Here is a 17,165-nt window from a genome sequence, read left to right on the forward strand (position 1 = left end):
GCATTTTCTCTTGAATAAAGGAACCTCTGATAGACATGAACAGTGACTCACGTGGCAAGTGTCCTTATAACATGTTTATAATGCAGCAAATGACTTCAGTAACACAGTACAATACAACCGCAATAGGTCCAGTGACACTGCAGTTTGTCCAAAGGAAAAATGGGGCAGTTACCATATGACGGGAATAATCAGAGAATTGTGCCCTTGACCTCCTATTAGACCTAAACACCCCATGTACCTAAAATATATTCAGTATTATAGAATGAGTGAACTGTAACAAACCTGCTAAAGGCTGGGTTGGAATGAGCCACACAGCCAGCACAGAATGAGGGAATTCTGTTATAAAACATTTTTCTTTGTTTGTGTTTTTCTTTCATTTCATTTTCGCACAGAAAAAGGATCGTCATCCACAATAAGAAATGCACTCAAATAAGGAGAAAGGGCATCAGGTGCAAGGCAGGAAAAAGATACTTAACTGATATAACGGAATCTGCCTGTGGTAGCCGATCTAGAAAACCAACTGTTCTTATGTACTGCATAAAATGTCTGCACCATCTGGCAGTGTCAGAGTTTGCAGAAAGTTTTGTGTCCGTAATGGAATTGAGGGCGAGCTCTTCCACATATGATTTGATCACTTATTTGGCCTTACTCTGGCTAGATCTGACCACTATTGGCAGGCTGTTGGTAGCTAGCATGCCGGCCCGGCACAACCCCAGGGAGACAGTGAACAGCTCGCTATCAGGAGCAGTGAATCATGGCTGTTTTGTATGGGCGACCAGCTGCTAGCGATGAAAGTTTGTCAGTCTGCCTAGGGCCCCAAACTTCCAAATATCTATGGGCCTGATCCGAAGTCCACAGAAGTCAATGGCCAGTCTCCCATTGACTTCAACGGGCTTTGAATCAAGTCCTATGTTTGTTGCTCTCCACGGTGCTGCCCCCTACTGGCAATCAAATTCAGCAAACATGCAGTCCCCACTTTCCCCAGGATATTAGGGCCAGAATGTTGGCTCGGATGGAAAGACCTTTATATAGGGCGTCTAGGGGAAAGAAGGGGGAGGGGAGGAGCTGGGGGGCAGTGCAATGTCCTAGTGTCAGCACCACTGTCACCACCACTGCCTGGGGCTTCTCCAATGGATTCTCCAGTGGGATTTTAAAGATAAAATTTTACTCCTGGATGGGGGGATGCGCTACAGGGAGGGGGACCCGTGTCACTGTCCGGCACACGCCCCAAAGCATCAACTGCCCAAACCCCACTTACCTCCTAAAGCTTGTTTCATAACAAAATCCATGGTGATGGCTTTAGATTCCTTCTCGCTCGGGCAGATCTCACATGCAAGTTGAACGGAAAGGAGTCCTCGGGTCGCAGCCTGCGAGGGACCCCCCCAAAAAACAAGACAAAACAAAGGTCGGTCTAGAGGACAGAGAGCTGGAGCGTGTGTGTGTGTGTGCGTGTCTCCACGGAGGAGCCCTTCTAGGAGAGCTTGCTGTCAATTGCTTCCAGGACAGTGGAAGTTTCTTGACACTATAGTGAGTCCATCCTCATTGCGCAGTGTGATCGTGTGTGTGTGTGTGTGTGATCCCCTTACACAGAGTAGCACGCATTCCCAGGATGCAAGCACACCAGCATCCGCCTCTGTTGGCCGCACGCCACGCACAGACAGGACAGCTCACCCGGACGCCGCTGCACCGCCCCGGTTCCTCCCCGGGGGGCTGTTTGGCGGGGTCCCCCTGCAGCCCCCCGCCCGGGCTGTACAACTTTGCTGGCGGCGGCCGGCTTTGCCGGAGCGCGGGCTCGGCAGCGAGCAGCGCCGCGGGGACGTTTGAAGGTGAACCGGCTCCGCTTTGGCAGCGGCTGGTGCCGGCGGCAGAGTCCGACTCGGAGCCGGGCAGTCCCGCGCCAGGCACCGGGGCTGCAGGGCTCAGAGGCCCCGGGAGCTGGCCCCGGCCAGTGACCCCGACCCATGCCAGGGAGCGCCCCGGGAGCAGCCGCCGCTGGGTTTGGTGCAAGACGCACAGGCGGGAGCTCGGGGCAGGGGCTGGGGGGAGCTGCCCCCGCGGTGAATGCAGCGCCCCGGGGCGCTCGGGGTCCCGGCTCGGCGGCTGTGTCAATGCCCCCCCATGGCGTGTGTGCTCCGCACCCCCCCTCACCCCCCCAGCCCGCTGAACTCCGGAGCCTGACCGGGAAGGGGAAGCGGCGTGTCACCCTCCGACAGCGGGGCGCTCCCCGCGGCGGGCACTGCAGCCCCGGGGCCGGCGGGCTCGGCTAACCGGCCGCGCTCTGCACCGCCCGGGCTCGGAGCCTTTCGCGGGGGGCACGATGGAGAGGGGCCGCCGGCTCCGGCTGCTGCCGGCTCCGCGTGTGTCTCCCCCCCCCCCATGCAAACTTCTGCCAGGGGCGGTATCGGGTCCCCCCCCCGAAACCTGCCGCTGCCCCCCAGCCACGAGCGACGCTGCTCGGCCCGGGGAGGGGCCGCGGGGCCCCCGGTGCAGAGGCGGGTCCCGGCCCGCGGCGGGTCCCTGCAGCCCGGCCCGGTTCAGCACCCGGCGGCGGCGGACAGCGCCCCGGGGTGTGGGGGGGGGGAACACGTACCTGCCCCTCCGGGTCCGCAGCGGGGGCTCGGCGCCCGCCCTAGCAGCTCAGCCTGCAGCTCCCGCCGGCCGGGTCCATGGGGCAGCCGCAGCGAGGCGCGGGCCGGAGCGGTCCCCTGAAGTTGGAGCCGAGCCGAGCCGAGAGCTTCCCGCTCGCCCCGCTCCCTCTTTTTATCACGGGATTTCCGGACCATCCCTCCTTCCACTCGGCTAGGAGGGACCTGGCGGCTTCCTCCTCCCCCTGCCGCGGCTAGGGCGGCATCTCCAGCCTCGCTGCGCCCCCCCCCCACACACACACACACACACTGGCCGCCCGCCCCCGCCCAGCCGGCACCTGGGCGGGGGGCGGGCAAGAGCTTCGCAGCGCTCCTGCTGCGGGGAGGTTGCAAGGGAGCTGCGGGGGGGAGGTTGCAAGGGGGCTGCGGGGGGGTTGCAAGGGAGCTGCGGGGGGGAGGTTGCAAGGGAGCTTCGGGGGGGGGTTGCAAGGGAGCTGCGGGGGGGAGGTTGCAAGGGGGCTGCGGGGGGGTTGCAAGGGAGCTGCGGGGGGGAGGTTGCAAGGGAGCTGCGGGGGGTGGGGGTTGCAAGGGGGCTGCGGGGGGAGGGGAGTTTGCAAGGGAGCTGCGGGGGGGGGGGGGGTTGCGGCAGGGGACCTCCACGGGCGGCAATGGTAGCGGCGGGCCCCCGGCCCCACCCCGGCCTTTCCGTACGCGGGGCCCGGCTGTCAGTCCCCAGGCGGGAGCTGCCACTGGAGGAGCCGCGTGTCTCTCAGAGACGTCGGGAGAGAGTGGCGGTGCGGGGCCAGGAGCGAGCGGCGCCAGCCCGGGCAAAGCCCTGGGCCCTGCCCCTGCCCCGCGGCGAGCGTCCACACACAGCCCGGCGTCCAGCAGCTCGCACGCCCCGGGGGGAGGCGGGGGGGGGGAGCAGCCAAGGAGAAGGCTCCCCTCCCCCAGGGAACGGCTGAAGGGTAAAAGGAGGGAGCCGCCCCCCCCCCCAGTAGGGGCGATGCCACGGGGAAGGGGCCCCCTGCAGCCCCCAGTCAGCAGAGCCATGGCCCCTGTTGGGGCAGGACGGGGGGACAAGCAGAAGAGGGGCCTGGGAGACGGGCCCTAGCCCTGCCATGGGCACAGGGGTCTCAGAGCCCCAGGCAAGGTCAGAGGCGCTGGGGGGTCCGGGTTTTCCCGGAACACAACATAAGGTTTTGTCCCCTGCACTTCTGAGGCTCCTCACTCCCCGGCTCGGCTGACGCAGCTCCCTCCAGCCCTGGTGCTGATTTCGGTGTGAACCTGGAGTCACTCCGCTGAAAGGGGGAGAGGGGATTAATCCGGGTGCGCCGCTGCGGAACTGAAAACCAGGTGCTCTCTGCAGGTTGTTTTGCGGGTGCACTGGCGCCTCTCGCTAGGATCTGCCCCTCTGGGTCCCGACTCAAGGCGCTGTCTGCATTTGATAAGCTTTACTTTTTCTGGGGGCAAAGCGAACCCCAGTGATTGGCGAGTCTACAGCATGCCGTCAGGGGAGGCCCCAGGAGACCTGCCCGCTTAGGGCATGCAAGCCCCGTACCTGCTGTAGGACAGCTAGGGGGGCATTTAAACTATTTTAAAAAAGCAAAATCAAACCCCGTTTTGTTCCTCCTTGAAATCCCCACTCCAGATTTGATGCCCTGGCTTTCCATCAACATCCTATCAGCTGCTTAGTGGAACCCGGTTTCTTTCTGTCACTATGGCCTATAAGAGTCTAGATTCCTGCTCTAATTCCAGTTGTTGGGTTTCATGGCTACAGGGTGGTGTTGGTGGCCTCTGATATACAGGAGGTCAGACAAGTCTCCTAGGGAGAGTCTCCTCTGACCTGAAACTCCATGACTAAGAGGCATGAGTCACACAATTTAAGCCGGTACCTAGACAGGAACTATCACTGCTACCAGGAACCGAACACTTCCAGGACCTGATCTGTGTTGTATCTACCTATTGTTGCTTATCCTTAAATCATTTAATTTTGGGGGGCAGGCACCATCTTTTCGTTACGTTTGTACTGCACCGAGCGCACTGGGGCTGTGATCCCAGCTTGGGGCTTCTGGTGTATTGCTTATTATTCAGGGACAACAGAAGTGGAAGCAACATCATGGCCACCAGCAAAATGGGGAGGAACCATCCGAGAACAGTTGCCAGAATTCTTCTTGTTGCAGAGGTAGTGATGCTCTCATTCTGGTCTCGCTGAAACCAAGAAACCAAAGGCAGTGAGGCCCAGTGGATAGAGTGTGAAGGGACAGCCCTGGAGACACTGGCCTGGAGCACGCTAGCCAGCTCCTCTGGGTCTGTGCTGCGCAAAGGAAGCACACCTGCAAGCTTGTTCAGGCTGGAGGAGAAGGGGAGCTTACCATAGGCAGGGCTGGTGAGCAGGCAGAAGGCTGCTCCAGGCAGAGACTGCTACTAACAGGCAGGCCGGTTGAGGAGACAGCTGTGGGGCACATAGCTTCCGGAGGCGCCCCAGCTGACAGCCAAGCAACACGCCCAGGAAGAGGGGTAGGAGGTAAACCCTACGCTGGAGCAATAGACTTTGAGAGACTGAGCCCATAAATCCCTGTCTGAGAGGCTGACCCCTGTTCCAACCAGACTCTCCTCCCTCGCAAGGAGAAGGGAGGAAGAAGAACCAGCCCTCTGCCAGGGTGCAATTGCCCCAGGGCAGCCACTGGGGGAGTACAGCAGGTAAATGACAGACAGTGGGACCTGAGAGGGAGGGTCTAGGAAGTCCCGCCCCCTCCTACAGGGAGGCAGGACAAGTTCTACTCCTGATTCTGCTGTGGTGTGACCTTGAGTAAGTTGTCTCCGCTGTGCCTCAGTTTCCCCATCTGTAAAGGTGGGGTTAATTACACCTACCTCCTTTGTGAAGCACTTTGAGATCTATGGATGAAAAGTACTGTGTAAGTACTAAGTGTAGTTATTGTGTCTCCTGCTACTGGGTGTGATGTTGCTTCCACACCCTTTATTTCTGTATTTGAAAGTGTTTCATTCAATGCATCTTTTTAAAAAGGCAGAACTATTCCCCTCTCCCCAATACCATGCAAACCGCTGAGGAGAGAAGGCACTCTGAACACTTCTGCAAAGCATCTCAAAGAACAAGTTAATCCACTCAGTCGACCCAGAGGACAGAAGGTGAGCCGGGGGAGGAAGAGACAAGAAAAGTTCCTTCTTACGTTACTCTGGGCTCCATTAGTCTCAGAGGTGCCCATACTTTCTCAAATGTGTAGAGCAGGGGTCGGCAACCTTTCAGAAGTGGTGTGCCGAGTCTTCATTTATTCACTCTAATTTAAGGTTTCACGTGCAAGTGATACATGTTAACGTTTTTAGGTCTCTTTCTATAAGTCTATAATATATAACTAAACTATTGTTGTATGTAAAGTAAATAAGGTTTTTAAAATGTTTAAGAAGCTTCATTCAAAATTAAATTAAAGTGCAGAGCCCCCCCTGGATGGGTGGCCAGGACCCAGGCAGTGTGAGTGCCACTGAAAATCAGCTCGCGTGCCACCTTCGGCACACGTGCCATAGGTTGCCTACCCCTGGTGTAGAGCCTTATGTTTTAAGAATTTGTCACTTAAGTGATGTGAGAGGCCATGGGTTGGGTACAGGCTCCACACACCAGAGCTCTATTCCCAGAGCTCTATCTGCCACTGATTTGGTGTGACTTGGCAAGTCCCAGCCCCTTCCCTGTCTGCCCCATCTCACCTCTCCAATCCTTTGTCTGGTCTACTTACATTGCAAGCTGCCTGGGGCAGGAACTCTCTCTTACTATGTGCTTGTACACAGGAGCGGCCTAGCCATTTTGCTAGCCAGGGCAGAAAGAGTTTTGAAGCACCCTGTCCTCCAAACACAGCTGGCTAATCAGAGCAAGACAGAATGGGGAAAAAAAGCAGAGTGAAACAGCAATACCATGCCCCCTGGAAGTTGGCACCCTGAGTGACCGCCCTGCCAGTCTGCCCTTAGAATCAGCCCTCTTTGTACAGCAAAATGGGGTCCTGATCTCATTTGGGGTCTCCAGGAGCCAGTCCAATAATATTTTGTGTAAGTGAATGGGGCATGTCACTCACCGCCATTCCAGCACCTCCTCCTGTTTGCTCTGGGGGTTAGCTCGAGACCAACACCCTCATCTGCAGTCTTAAACCCCATCACTTCATCTCTGAAGTCCGCCTGCAGCCCCTCTTGCAGCCACAGGAAATGCAGTGTCCTCTTTGTGACTCAGCCCTGTAGCCGTGTCGCTATTTGTGTTCCCCCCTTCCAGGATGGTTTAGCTCCTAGTCCAGTGGTGACTGCAGTCCGGAGTCCTACCACTTCTACAGTGGTCTGTGGGGGAGAGGGGGACCCAGGCGTCCACACACTGAATTCAGGTCCCAGCCCCAGGACCCTCTGAACTGCAGTCACTTACTGTGTTCCTTTGCCTCTACTATCACTGCATTTCCCTGGACCACTTCCCCATGGCCACAGCACCCTCAGTCTTGGCAACCCATCTAGAGCTCCTTCTTTTCTCCCCAGGTCTCTGCCTGCAGCCTACTCCAAGTACAGTCCTCAAGCTCTAGGCAGCTACTGACCTTACTCTGCCCTGAGGTTCTTTTTATATGGGTCTGCTGGGCCCTGATTGGCTGCTCCTCACATCCCCTCTCCTATTGGCTGCTTTTCACTCAGCCTCCCTAGCACTCTATTAACCCCTTACTGGCCAGTGTGGCGCAGACACCCCTTCCCAGTAACATATCATGTGACTCTCCAATTCTTCCCACCCGGGGTCATACCAGGAAACAACAAGTGGTGGAACCTTTCCAAGCTGTCTGCATTCACAACACCAAGACCTTCAGCGGCTAAGCCAATGGGCAGGGTATAAGGCACCTGGATAGAATAAGGTAGAAACTTACCAGTATGTGGCTGGCGCTCAACAGTTCCCTGTGCTGGCAAAATTGCTGCAGGCAACTGGCAGAGATGGCATTTTATGACCTTGGAATTTGGCATTACCATCTCCGATTGACCAATGCCACTGCAGAGGGGCAGGGAAACATGGCAGGTGGCTCAGAGAGGTCTTTGAGAGTTGGGCTTGGTATACTTAAGCATACCCCCAATTGGAGTCTTGCTTCTCGCCCTTCCTTAGATCCTGCCCTTCTCATATGTCATAGGAACCGGGGAGCTGCCAGACTGAATCAGGGTATAGTGGACTAGATAGAGCCGGGTTTGTCTCTGACATTGGCCAGCACCAGATGCTTCAGAGGAAGTGGCAAGAACCCTGCAGCAGGCCACGCAACTGGAATTTGTTCGGAGCTTCTTTGCCATCAAGAAGAAAGAACAAAAACTACAGAGATCTGGGAATAGAGCTGTTGCTAAGAAGGTCTCCAGATAAACAGCTGAAGGTCACCACATCTTTGGAACAGGCAGACTTTGAAACACGAGCTTGGCCGTTCTCTCTGATAGGAAGGAGGCTGGAGAACACAGCTGGGGAGGTCTCCAAAGACTGGCCCAACTGGAAGAGCCCTCTGCTTTAGCAAAGCAGAAAGCAGCAGGGTCACTGATCACATCATCCACTCAGGGCAATGATATTTTTAAATGCCCAGCTATCTATAGAACATCCCTGAGCCGCATGAAAACAACAGGATGTGGTCAGAACCCCGCTATCCATGTGAAACTGAAGGCAAGGTGGTTTAATAGCACATTAAATGATCAGCAGTAAAATCAGAAATGGCCACATTTCTCCATAATAATAGCACTGCGTAAAGTGCTGTCATCAATATATGAGTATCCAAGCACTGAGCAAAGATGAGAATCGAGATTTTTTTTGATGGAAGCTGTGCCTAAACACCTCAAACTTACATCTCCCCAGCCTCCCAAACAACAGTGAGCTCTGTTTATACCTTGTCTGTACCGCTTCACTGCAACGTAGCCTAAGTCCCTGCACCAGGCATCTGATCAGTGCAGGCAAGCCCTTGTCCCCACTAGGGAGCCCCATTGACTTGAAGGGGGCCTGGGAGCATGCTCTATGCAGTTGGAATCTCGACATCAGATCTCAAAGTGATTTACAAAAGAGGTCGGTGTCACTATACCCATTTTACAGATGGGAAAGCAAAGGCACAGAGAGGGGAAATAACTAGCCCAAGCTCACGCAGCAGAGCAGTGGCAGAGACTGAACCCAGGCCTGCTGAGTCCTAGCCTAATGCTCTATCCACTGCTGCAAGAGGGGCTCATGAGTTCAAGCTGGGGCAGAGTGTGGGTGCGTGTCTCTGATTGCAAGATCTGGGACTGTTATGTATCTGCTCCTGCTCCCACCGACTTCACTGGGGGCAGGCTCAGGGCCTAAGTGCGGTGACAAACATCTTCCTAACATGGCTCCTGCTCTAATTCTGGTGACTTTGATGGCTCCGTCACAGCAGGTCCCATGCTGTGGTTCTTACATATCCTGCTGCTGGGCTGTGGAGATGTGGCTGAGTGCATGATGCAGATTCCACCTCCTCTTTGCCAGCTGCCAATTCACTGGAGCTGGTTGAAACACTTGGAAATCTGAATTTTCTTTGTTCCTGATTGACCAGACCTTATAATTCACATTTAAGGACGCTTTAAAAAGGCTACAGCTGCCCAGCAAAATGGTGAACTTTTAAAAAAAATATGGATATGACAAGGTTTGAGGACCCTGATCTGTTATATTCAGAGAGAAACAAAGGGAATGGGGTCAAAATGACAGCAACGGAAAACGGGGATGAGAGGGAGGTGGGGTGGAACCTAGCTACGTCATTCCATAAGATCTGAGAGCTCCCCATGCCAGAAATTCTCAGCTGGCCAGCTTGGACCGGACTCCCCCTCCTTGCATTCCCTGAGTGGGACAAAGTGGCCAGAACAGAAGGAAAGAGGTGTAGATTTTCCCTTGCTCAGTTCCATCTCATTCCTTCTAGGTGCACTGTCCAGTGAGGCAGAGGAAAGATTTGGGGGCCTCTCTTTAGTGTACTCAGGGCTACCCAGCCCAAGACGGCTCCAGCTAGAACTGGTTGAAAAAATTTCACCGAAACGTTTTCCCATCAGCAAATGCAGTTTTATATCATAGAATCTCAGGGTTGGAAGGGATGTCAAGAGGTCATCTAGTCCAACCCCCTGCTCAAAGCAGGACCAATCCCCAGACAGATTTTTACCCCAGTTCCCTAAATGGCCCCCTCAAGAATTGAACTCAAAACCCTGGGTTTAGCAGGCCAGTGCGCAAAGCACTGAGCTATCCCTTTTGCAGGAATGTCACTTTCCATTGAAATTTTCAATGAGAGAAAGTCAAAATGAGGGATTTTGTCTCTCCTTTCATTTCAATCATCTTGGAAAGGTAAGCGTGTTTTGCCTTGACTTTACCATATTGGTTTGATGTTTATATTATAATTAAATTAGTATTTTATTATATATGCCCATTATATCTCATATGTTCTGACATTGTCAAAACAATGTTTAAATATTCTCATATCAACATTTGGGGGGATTTCTGTTTCCCAGAAAATTTCAAATTTGTGAGTTTTCATTCCAATTTCAAAAGAAAACGAATTTCAACACATGGGAATTTCCTGCGGAATGGAAAATCCATTTTCTGACCAGCGCTACCTCCAGCCTTCTAGCATAGTTCAAGTCCCTTGGCAAAGAGGATGGAGAAGGGATGCCTAGATGAAAAGCTAGCTAACTTCCAGATGGTTTAAAGGACTCAAATAAACTGTCATTCCTCCCATCTATTGACAGTGATCCAAAGTCCATCATGTCAGTGGAAAGATACTTACTCACTTTAATGATCAGGCCCGTGATGTTCACTGTAATCTTTATTTTTAAGATTTCACTGGGCGCGAAATGAATTGGTGCAAATCGTTCATGATAGAACTTCCATTACCAAGGAGATTAAGTTGCTTTAGCATGATGCTGGCAAAGAGGACTGTTTGAATTTCATGTTGTGTACATAAGATCTTGGATGGAAAGTTAATAACTGTACTAATGAATAATTCAACATACAGAACCCTAGACTCATCTTGTTTGCCATTTTGAAACTGGCCTTCTTAGACCCCAATTCTGCAAAGTACCAGAGCATGTGGTTAAATCCATCCCAATTCAGCAAAGCACTTAAGCAAGTGCCTGAGTGCTTGGCTGAGTAGGGATGATTTGCTAAATCAGGGCCTGAAAAAGCCGTGATACCTGTAAAGAAAGGGGTTACACACCGTGCCTGGAATATATAAAAATGTGATGTCAGAATGCTGTGCTTCTTTGATTTGTTTAATAGAGAAATAAAATTTAGCCAACCAGTTAAATCCAGTGGGGTCTTCCCTCTCCCCTTCAGTGTCTGATGCTATTCTCGGTGGGCAACACACCCTCAGCTGACTTAAGCTGGCATCACCCCATGAATGTTGAGAGCACTAGGCCCAGCTAGGATAGCTGAGGCCCTGTCCCATTAACTTCGGAGCGGCAGAATCAAGTTCTAGTTCAGCAGGGCATCTGGAGACCGAGAAGCCGGGTTGGCCACTGCCTTGCACCTTGTGCAGTCACTTACACGGATGCAAAGTCAGTGCAAAACGGGCATAAAATGGAAGGTGCAAATCCAAGGGCTTGATCCTTTTCTCAGTTATAGGATGATGTAAAACCAATGTCTTTCTTGACTTCTATGGAGTTAGTCCCGGTTTACCTGATTGGAGAATCAGACCCACAGAATTTTACCCTAACTTTGCACTCATTTTGTGCCAGTGAAATTGGTCCCACAGGGTACCAGGCTGTGGAAGATCAGACTCAAAGATTTCATATACATACACACTTTTTGATATCTATCTAATCTATTGATCCATAAACACACACATGTACAGTAGACCCCCTACCTTATTAACCCATTGGGGTGTAGCAGGGTGGACACCTGCTCCTGCCTGGAAGGGCCTGAGATAGCCCAGGGAGAAGGCAGCTTGAAGGCTGAGCTGATTAGGGGAAGTGGCTGCAGCTGGGGCCATGCCCCAAACAACCTCAGCAGGCCCTATAAAGGCAGGGAGCCAGGAACTCAGATACAGTCTCTCTCTCTGGCTATAGACTGAGAAGGGCCTGGCTGCAGGGAACTAGACACAGGGTACCTGAGTGGAGCAGGGCTGAGGAGCTGGGCACCTCCAGCCTGGAAAGCCCCAGGCTGCGGCCTAGGAGAAGGCCAAGGGGTACTGGGGGTTGCAGAGGGCAGCCCAGGGCTAGGCCAAGGCAGCAGGTCCAAACCCAGCCTTGCCGATGATGAATGGCCTATACTGCAGTCTGCCCCAGGGGGCTAGTTGGTGACTGGCAGTGGCCTTATCCTGAGGCGAGGTGGGGATAGTGGGTGGGGGTTCCCTGGGGAGGGGAAACCCAGAGAAAGGGGTTCTGCCAGGGGGCAGCCCCCCAGATAAGGGCAACAGGGTCCTGGGAGGGACACGGGGGGCCAGAAGCGGCAAGGCGGATCACCGGCCTGAAGAGGGCACTCCAGAGGCTGGTGAGCTAATTCCCATGGACAACCAGCAGGAGGCGCCGCAGGGGTGAGTCCACACCCTTACATGGGGACAGAGGCATTCCTAAAATTGAACATCTCAACTTTACAGTAGGTACATGTATTAGGCATTCAGTGCGAGTGTACATAACCAGTGGGAACAAATGTATACTGGGTGCCAGATTTTTCTTTGAGAGAACTGCATCTCTTCTTCGTCACCACATCCGTCTTTTCAAAGCTGTCCAGCGACTGGAACTTTGGCAGAAGAACTGAAGTCACAGTCGACTGCAGAATGACGACTTCAACCGCAGAAAAATGGTCCATGTAATCAAGCGTTCAGAAGAGCAATGTTCATAAAATTGGGGTCTGTGTGTGTGTGTGTGTATATATATATATATATAATCATTAAAACCCCCAAAATGCAGTGTCAAGCACGCAAAAGTTAGGAAATGCTTGAATTAAGGCTGCCCAGACAACCTTTATTCATTGTATGCGTTATGATCCAGTCTTTAATTACATGATCACATACTATTCTTTCCGCAGGACCTCTGCTTCATTCAGTGCTCACTCAATGCGCAGCTATTCAATATTTCCTTTTATCTTCATCTTTCAGCCCCATGCACTATTTACTGCTCGCCATCTAAGCCTTGCACTGAATACAGAATTACCAGTGTCCTCATGGACTTCTCTCTGATGCTCTCACAGTATCTTAGTTCTTTACAAACATTAATACACGGATCTGCACAAGGCCCCTGTGATGTCTGATGGCATTATCCCCAATTTGTACGGACAAAATTGTGTCTGGGATTAAAGTCACAATTGTCAAGCGTCAATTAATTTGGGGAGCCCAATGCGAGAAGCCCAGGGCATGATTTTCCACAGTACTTAGCATTTCATAGCACTTTACATGCTCAGACTAGAGAGTTCCCACTGATCTCAGCTGCAGTTCTGAGTGCCCAGCACATCTGAAAATCAGACCCTAGCTGTCTAAGTCGGGTACCCTGAGAACACGGTTAGTGGCCACCTGTGAAAAGTTTTGGTTTAAGTGACTTGCTCGGCATCACACAAGGAGGCTGGGGCAGAGGCCTGGAGCGAATCCAGTTCTCCAGGGCAGCTTTCAGCTGAACCATGTTGACAGAACACAGACCAGTCATCAGCAGGGGGTGAGCTCTTGAGATCCACACCACAGGCCCAACCACTCGAGCTACCAAAGTGACTGGTAGCAGAAGTAGGCTGTTAACTTCTGTGTAAATCTACCACTAGACGGGAGGATGGAGTCACACACTTTGCCAGTGGTTTTCACGGCAATTTGTGGACAGCAGGGGACCCCTGGGTTTAATTCCAGGTTCTGGAGGGGCGTGTGCACTAGTGGTTACAGATTCTTCTGTCCTGACCCTCCCCCCGCTCTTATTCTCCCTCCTCAGTTCCTGAGACTGTCTCCACCCCACTGCTGCTCTCCTCCCTGTCTCCTGCCCATTCCTCCTGCTCCCCCATCTCCTGTCCTCATCCCCCAGCCACTGTTCTCATCCTCCATCCTCTGCTTCTTTCCCTAACCCATTTCCCCACACTTCACTTCTATCTTTCCCCATCTTTAGCTCCTGTCCCTCTCTCCCCTCCCCCTGCCTCTCTCCTTCTTATCCCCATCTTCTCCCTTCTTCTATGGCTGTCCCTCCACTCCTGCTCCTAGTGCCCTGTGAGCCCAGGACCTCGATGCCAATGGGCAGAGGGGTGCATAATGCTTACAGGGATCCCCTGGATCTGGTGTGTACATACTAGTCCACCAAAGAATGTCCCGTAAGGTCTCTACTGAAATCCTGTGTCACATGGATCATCATTTTTGTAAAGTGTGTGTGCAGATCATATGTGAGGAGATACGTACATGTATGGGAAGTTATGGTCTTAAGGCCCTGTAGTTAAAGGCAGGTCTCCCAAGGTAACGTGCCTTAAGACAGGTCCCACCAGACAGGAAGTGAGAGGCACTTTTCTCCCTGGCTGACCATTGTGTATCTTACACCGGGAATCTATTAGCATCCGGAGGCAGGTACTAGTAAAGGGATTGCGGACATCAGGAGAAGAAATTAACAGGAAGTGTTGAACAGCGGCGGAGGGAACCCTGTTTACAGCTGAAGAACAAAAGGACTTGTGTGATATATCTGGAGACCCTGGCATGCTTCATCTAGTGAGACGAGTAGGCTTGGCCTTATGAAAGGAGGTACTCAGCCATCATGGTTGAAAACACAAGGACAGAGGCTTTGGGGAATGTAGCACCTTGGTAGACAGGAGGGCATCCTCCTAGTTAAGGCTCTAGAATGCGTGTTATTGCGTTGGTTTGTACGTAACCTGTTACTTCCACTCTTTCTGCTCGCTGTCACTAGCATGGCTGAGCCTTGCTCAATCAACTTGTTTGCACTATAACCAATGCACGTGTTGGTGCAAGCGGAGGTGTGTTCTGAGGTGTAGCTGGTTAGCTGGGCTGGGCTGTTGCTTTGGGAACAGCAGGTCTGGCAGTGTTCAGTGTGGCAGGGGCTGGACTCTCCAGCTGCCTGCTCCGAAGATCCAGGTGGTGTCGCTTACCTGCAGAGGGAGAGCAGAGCCTGCGTGGGCTGAGAGGGGAGGGTCTTGTGGTGCTGTGCTTGGTGCAGTCTGGGAGCTGACCCACAGCAGGTCCACACACTAAGAGCTGGTGGGAACAAGTTTCCTCACAGCCCTGGGTACCCCAAGGAAGCATGACGCCCCTTTCCCTTCCAAATCTCATCCGCAGCCCTCCTGTTTCTCACCCCTCTGCACGGCAGTTAAGTTGCTTCCCCCTTCTCCTCCAGGGCAGGGAGGAGCACTGGGAGTACAGGAGAGTCAGTCCCCCTGCTCTCAGTTCTCTGACCGACACCACCATGGCCACAGTAGCCGGGAGCAGTAATCGCAGGCACAGGCCTGCTTGGCCCCAGGCTGGAGCATGCTCAGTGCGGATGGAATCTTCAGCAAATTTAGCTGCCAAACTCTAACGAGCATGAGCAAACTGAGATTGTCAGTCTTATACTTTAAGCAGGTTTTCACAGGGATGACAAAAGGCAACATTCACTGCCCAATTTCAGGTCCCTGCTACAAAGTCCAGAGGTGCTCGAGTTTCTTAATGAACTGTTTATAAGAAGGTACCATAGGAAAAAACACATGGTTTTCTCAACTTCAGTCTTGGACACAGCTGACCCATTTTAGCCGAAACTTCTTGGCATAACAAAAAGTGTCTTGGGCGCTTATCTGCGCTACGGAATGTACTTATCTTACCATTCGGTTCATGGATTGACCTCCGCTGGCAATGGAATGTTCTAGAAACGTTCAAGAATTTCCACGTATTATGGTGTGCAATGCTCCTGATACAAACACCGATAGCAGGGTGGCTGTCTCTCGTGATGTCATGAGCAATAATAGAATGTTGGCCCCTTTGGGAGTCAGTCTGGGGTGATGCCACAAGTTTCAGCCTTCATGCAATTCCCAGCCCCACTGATTGGCTGCCTCCCCCACTGCCCTGCCTCTTGGGGATGAGTAGCCAGTCAGAGCTGCTGTAGGAAACATACAGAGTTCACACACACACACACACACACACACACACACACACACACACACCTCTCTCCTTTAGAGATTGTGAGTAGGGCAGGTGGGAGAGGGAGCAGCCAACACGTTCTCATGGGATGGGAGAAAGAGCAGATGACCAGCCCAGAGGTGCTGGGCTAGTCCACTCCCTCTTTCACCCTCCCCTCCTGGGAAAAATGGGTCAACCCCTCCTCTCTTCTACCTTCCCTACTGCACCATCAGGCTTAGGAAGGAGAAGAGGGGCCCTACTGGATCTGCTCCCTCCCCCTGGCCTGGGAGGCATGGGGAGAAGACCCATTACAGAAGCAGCTGGGGCTGGGGATAGATGTAGACCTGGGGTCATAAACTTAATTGCTGGTGGGGGAATGAACAGATGTGAGGCTGGGGGAGCACAGCATTAATAAATATGGCATTTCTGGCTTTGGGGAGGAGCAGTGAGCCCCCTGCAACATCAGCCAGCACTCTCTAAACATGTGTGTGATGGATCTCACTTGGGTCCTCCAGAGAGAGCTCACACAGTGAGTGTCCGCATCGCCTGCTTCCCTCCCTCCCTGTCGGCTGGAGAGAGTGGCATGCACTGAAATTGTCGTGCACGCACACACACAGTGAAGGTTTGGGGAGGGGAGTTTAAAAAAAATCAAGAGACAGATCAGGTTAGCGAAAGGTGCACACTTACCCTGAGCATCACCTATAGCGCCCAGCCCGCAGTCCACTGAACACTTACAGCGCTCTCAGCTGCGCTACTGCCAGAGGAATAGTGCACACCAGCTTGCTAGCTTCCACTCAGGAGCACCACGCCACTTGACACACAGCACTTAGGTACATTTATAGTGAAAACAAGAATCAGTTCTTTAGCAAAGACCAGAGATTCAAATGATAGCAAGTAAGAATATTGGAAACAAACAGTTACATATAAAAATTAAATTATCATAGAACCATAGAATATCAGGGTTGGAAGGGACCTCAGGAGGTCATCTAGTCCAACCCCCTGCTCAAAGCAGGACCAATTCCCAACTAAATCATCCCAGCCAGGGCTTTGTCAAGCCGGGCCTTAAAAACCTCAAAGGAAGGAGATTCCACCACCTCCCTAGGTAACGCATTCCAGTGCTTCACCACCCTCCTAGTGAAAAAGTTTTTCCTAATATCCAACCTAAACCTCCCCCACTGCAACTTGAGACCATTGCTCCTTGTTCTGTCATCTGCCACCACTGAGAACAGCCGAGCTCCATCCCCTTTGGAACCCCCTTTCAGGTAGTTGAAAGCAGCTATCAAATCCCCCTCACTCTTCTCTTCTGGAGACTAAACAATCCCAGTTCCCTCAGCCTCTCCTCATAAGTCATGTGCTCCAGACCCCTAATCATTTTTGTTGCCCTCCGCTGGGCTCTCCTATTTTTCCACATCCTTCTTGTAGTGTGGGGTCCAAAACTGGACACAGTACTCCAGATGAGGCCTCACCAATGTCGAATAAAGGGGAACGATCACATTCCTCGATCTGCTAGCAATGCCCCTACTTATACTGCCCAAAATGCCGT

General features: G+C 52.7%; 1 protein-coding gene across 1 annotated transcript in view; it reads right to left on the bottom strand.

The window, feature by feature from the left end:
• CPLX1 (complexin 1) overlaps window positions 1-2,760 on the bottom strand; it is a 196,803-nt gene extending 194,043 nt beyond the window's left edge. Inside the window, exons 1-2 of the mRNA XM_054032321.1 lie at window positions 2,591-2,760; window positions 1,259-1,367 (exon numbers count right to left, since the gene is read on the bottom strand). Of these exons, the coding sequence (XP_053888296.1) occupies window positions 1,259-1,289 (31 nt within the window). The 5' untranslated portion in view covers window positions 1,290-1,367; window positions 2,591-2,760. The remainder of the gene's footprint in view (window positions 1-1,258; window positions 1,368-2,590) is intronic.
• Window positions 2,761-17,165: the final 14,405 nt, after the last annotated feature.

The sequence above is a fragment of the Malaclemys terrapin genome, chromosome 6 (genome assembly GCF_027887155.1).
Source record: "Malaclemys terrapin pileata isolate rMalTer1 chromosome 6, rMalTer1.hap1, whole genome shotgun sequence".
NCBI lineage: Eukaryota > Metazoa > Chordata > Testudines > Emydidae > Malaclemys > Malaclemys terrapin.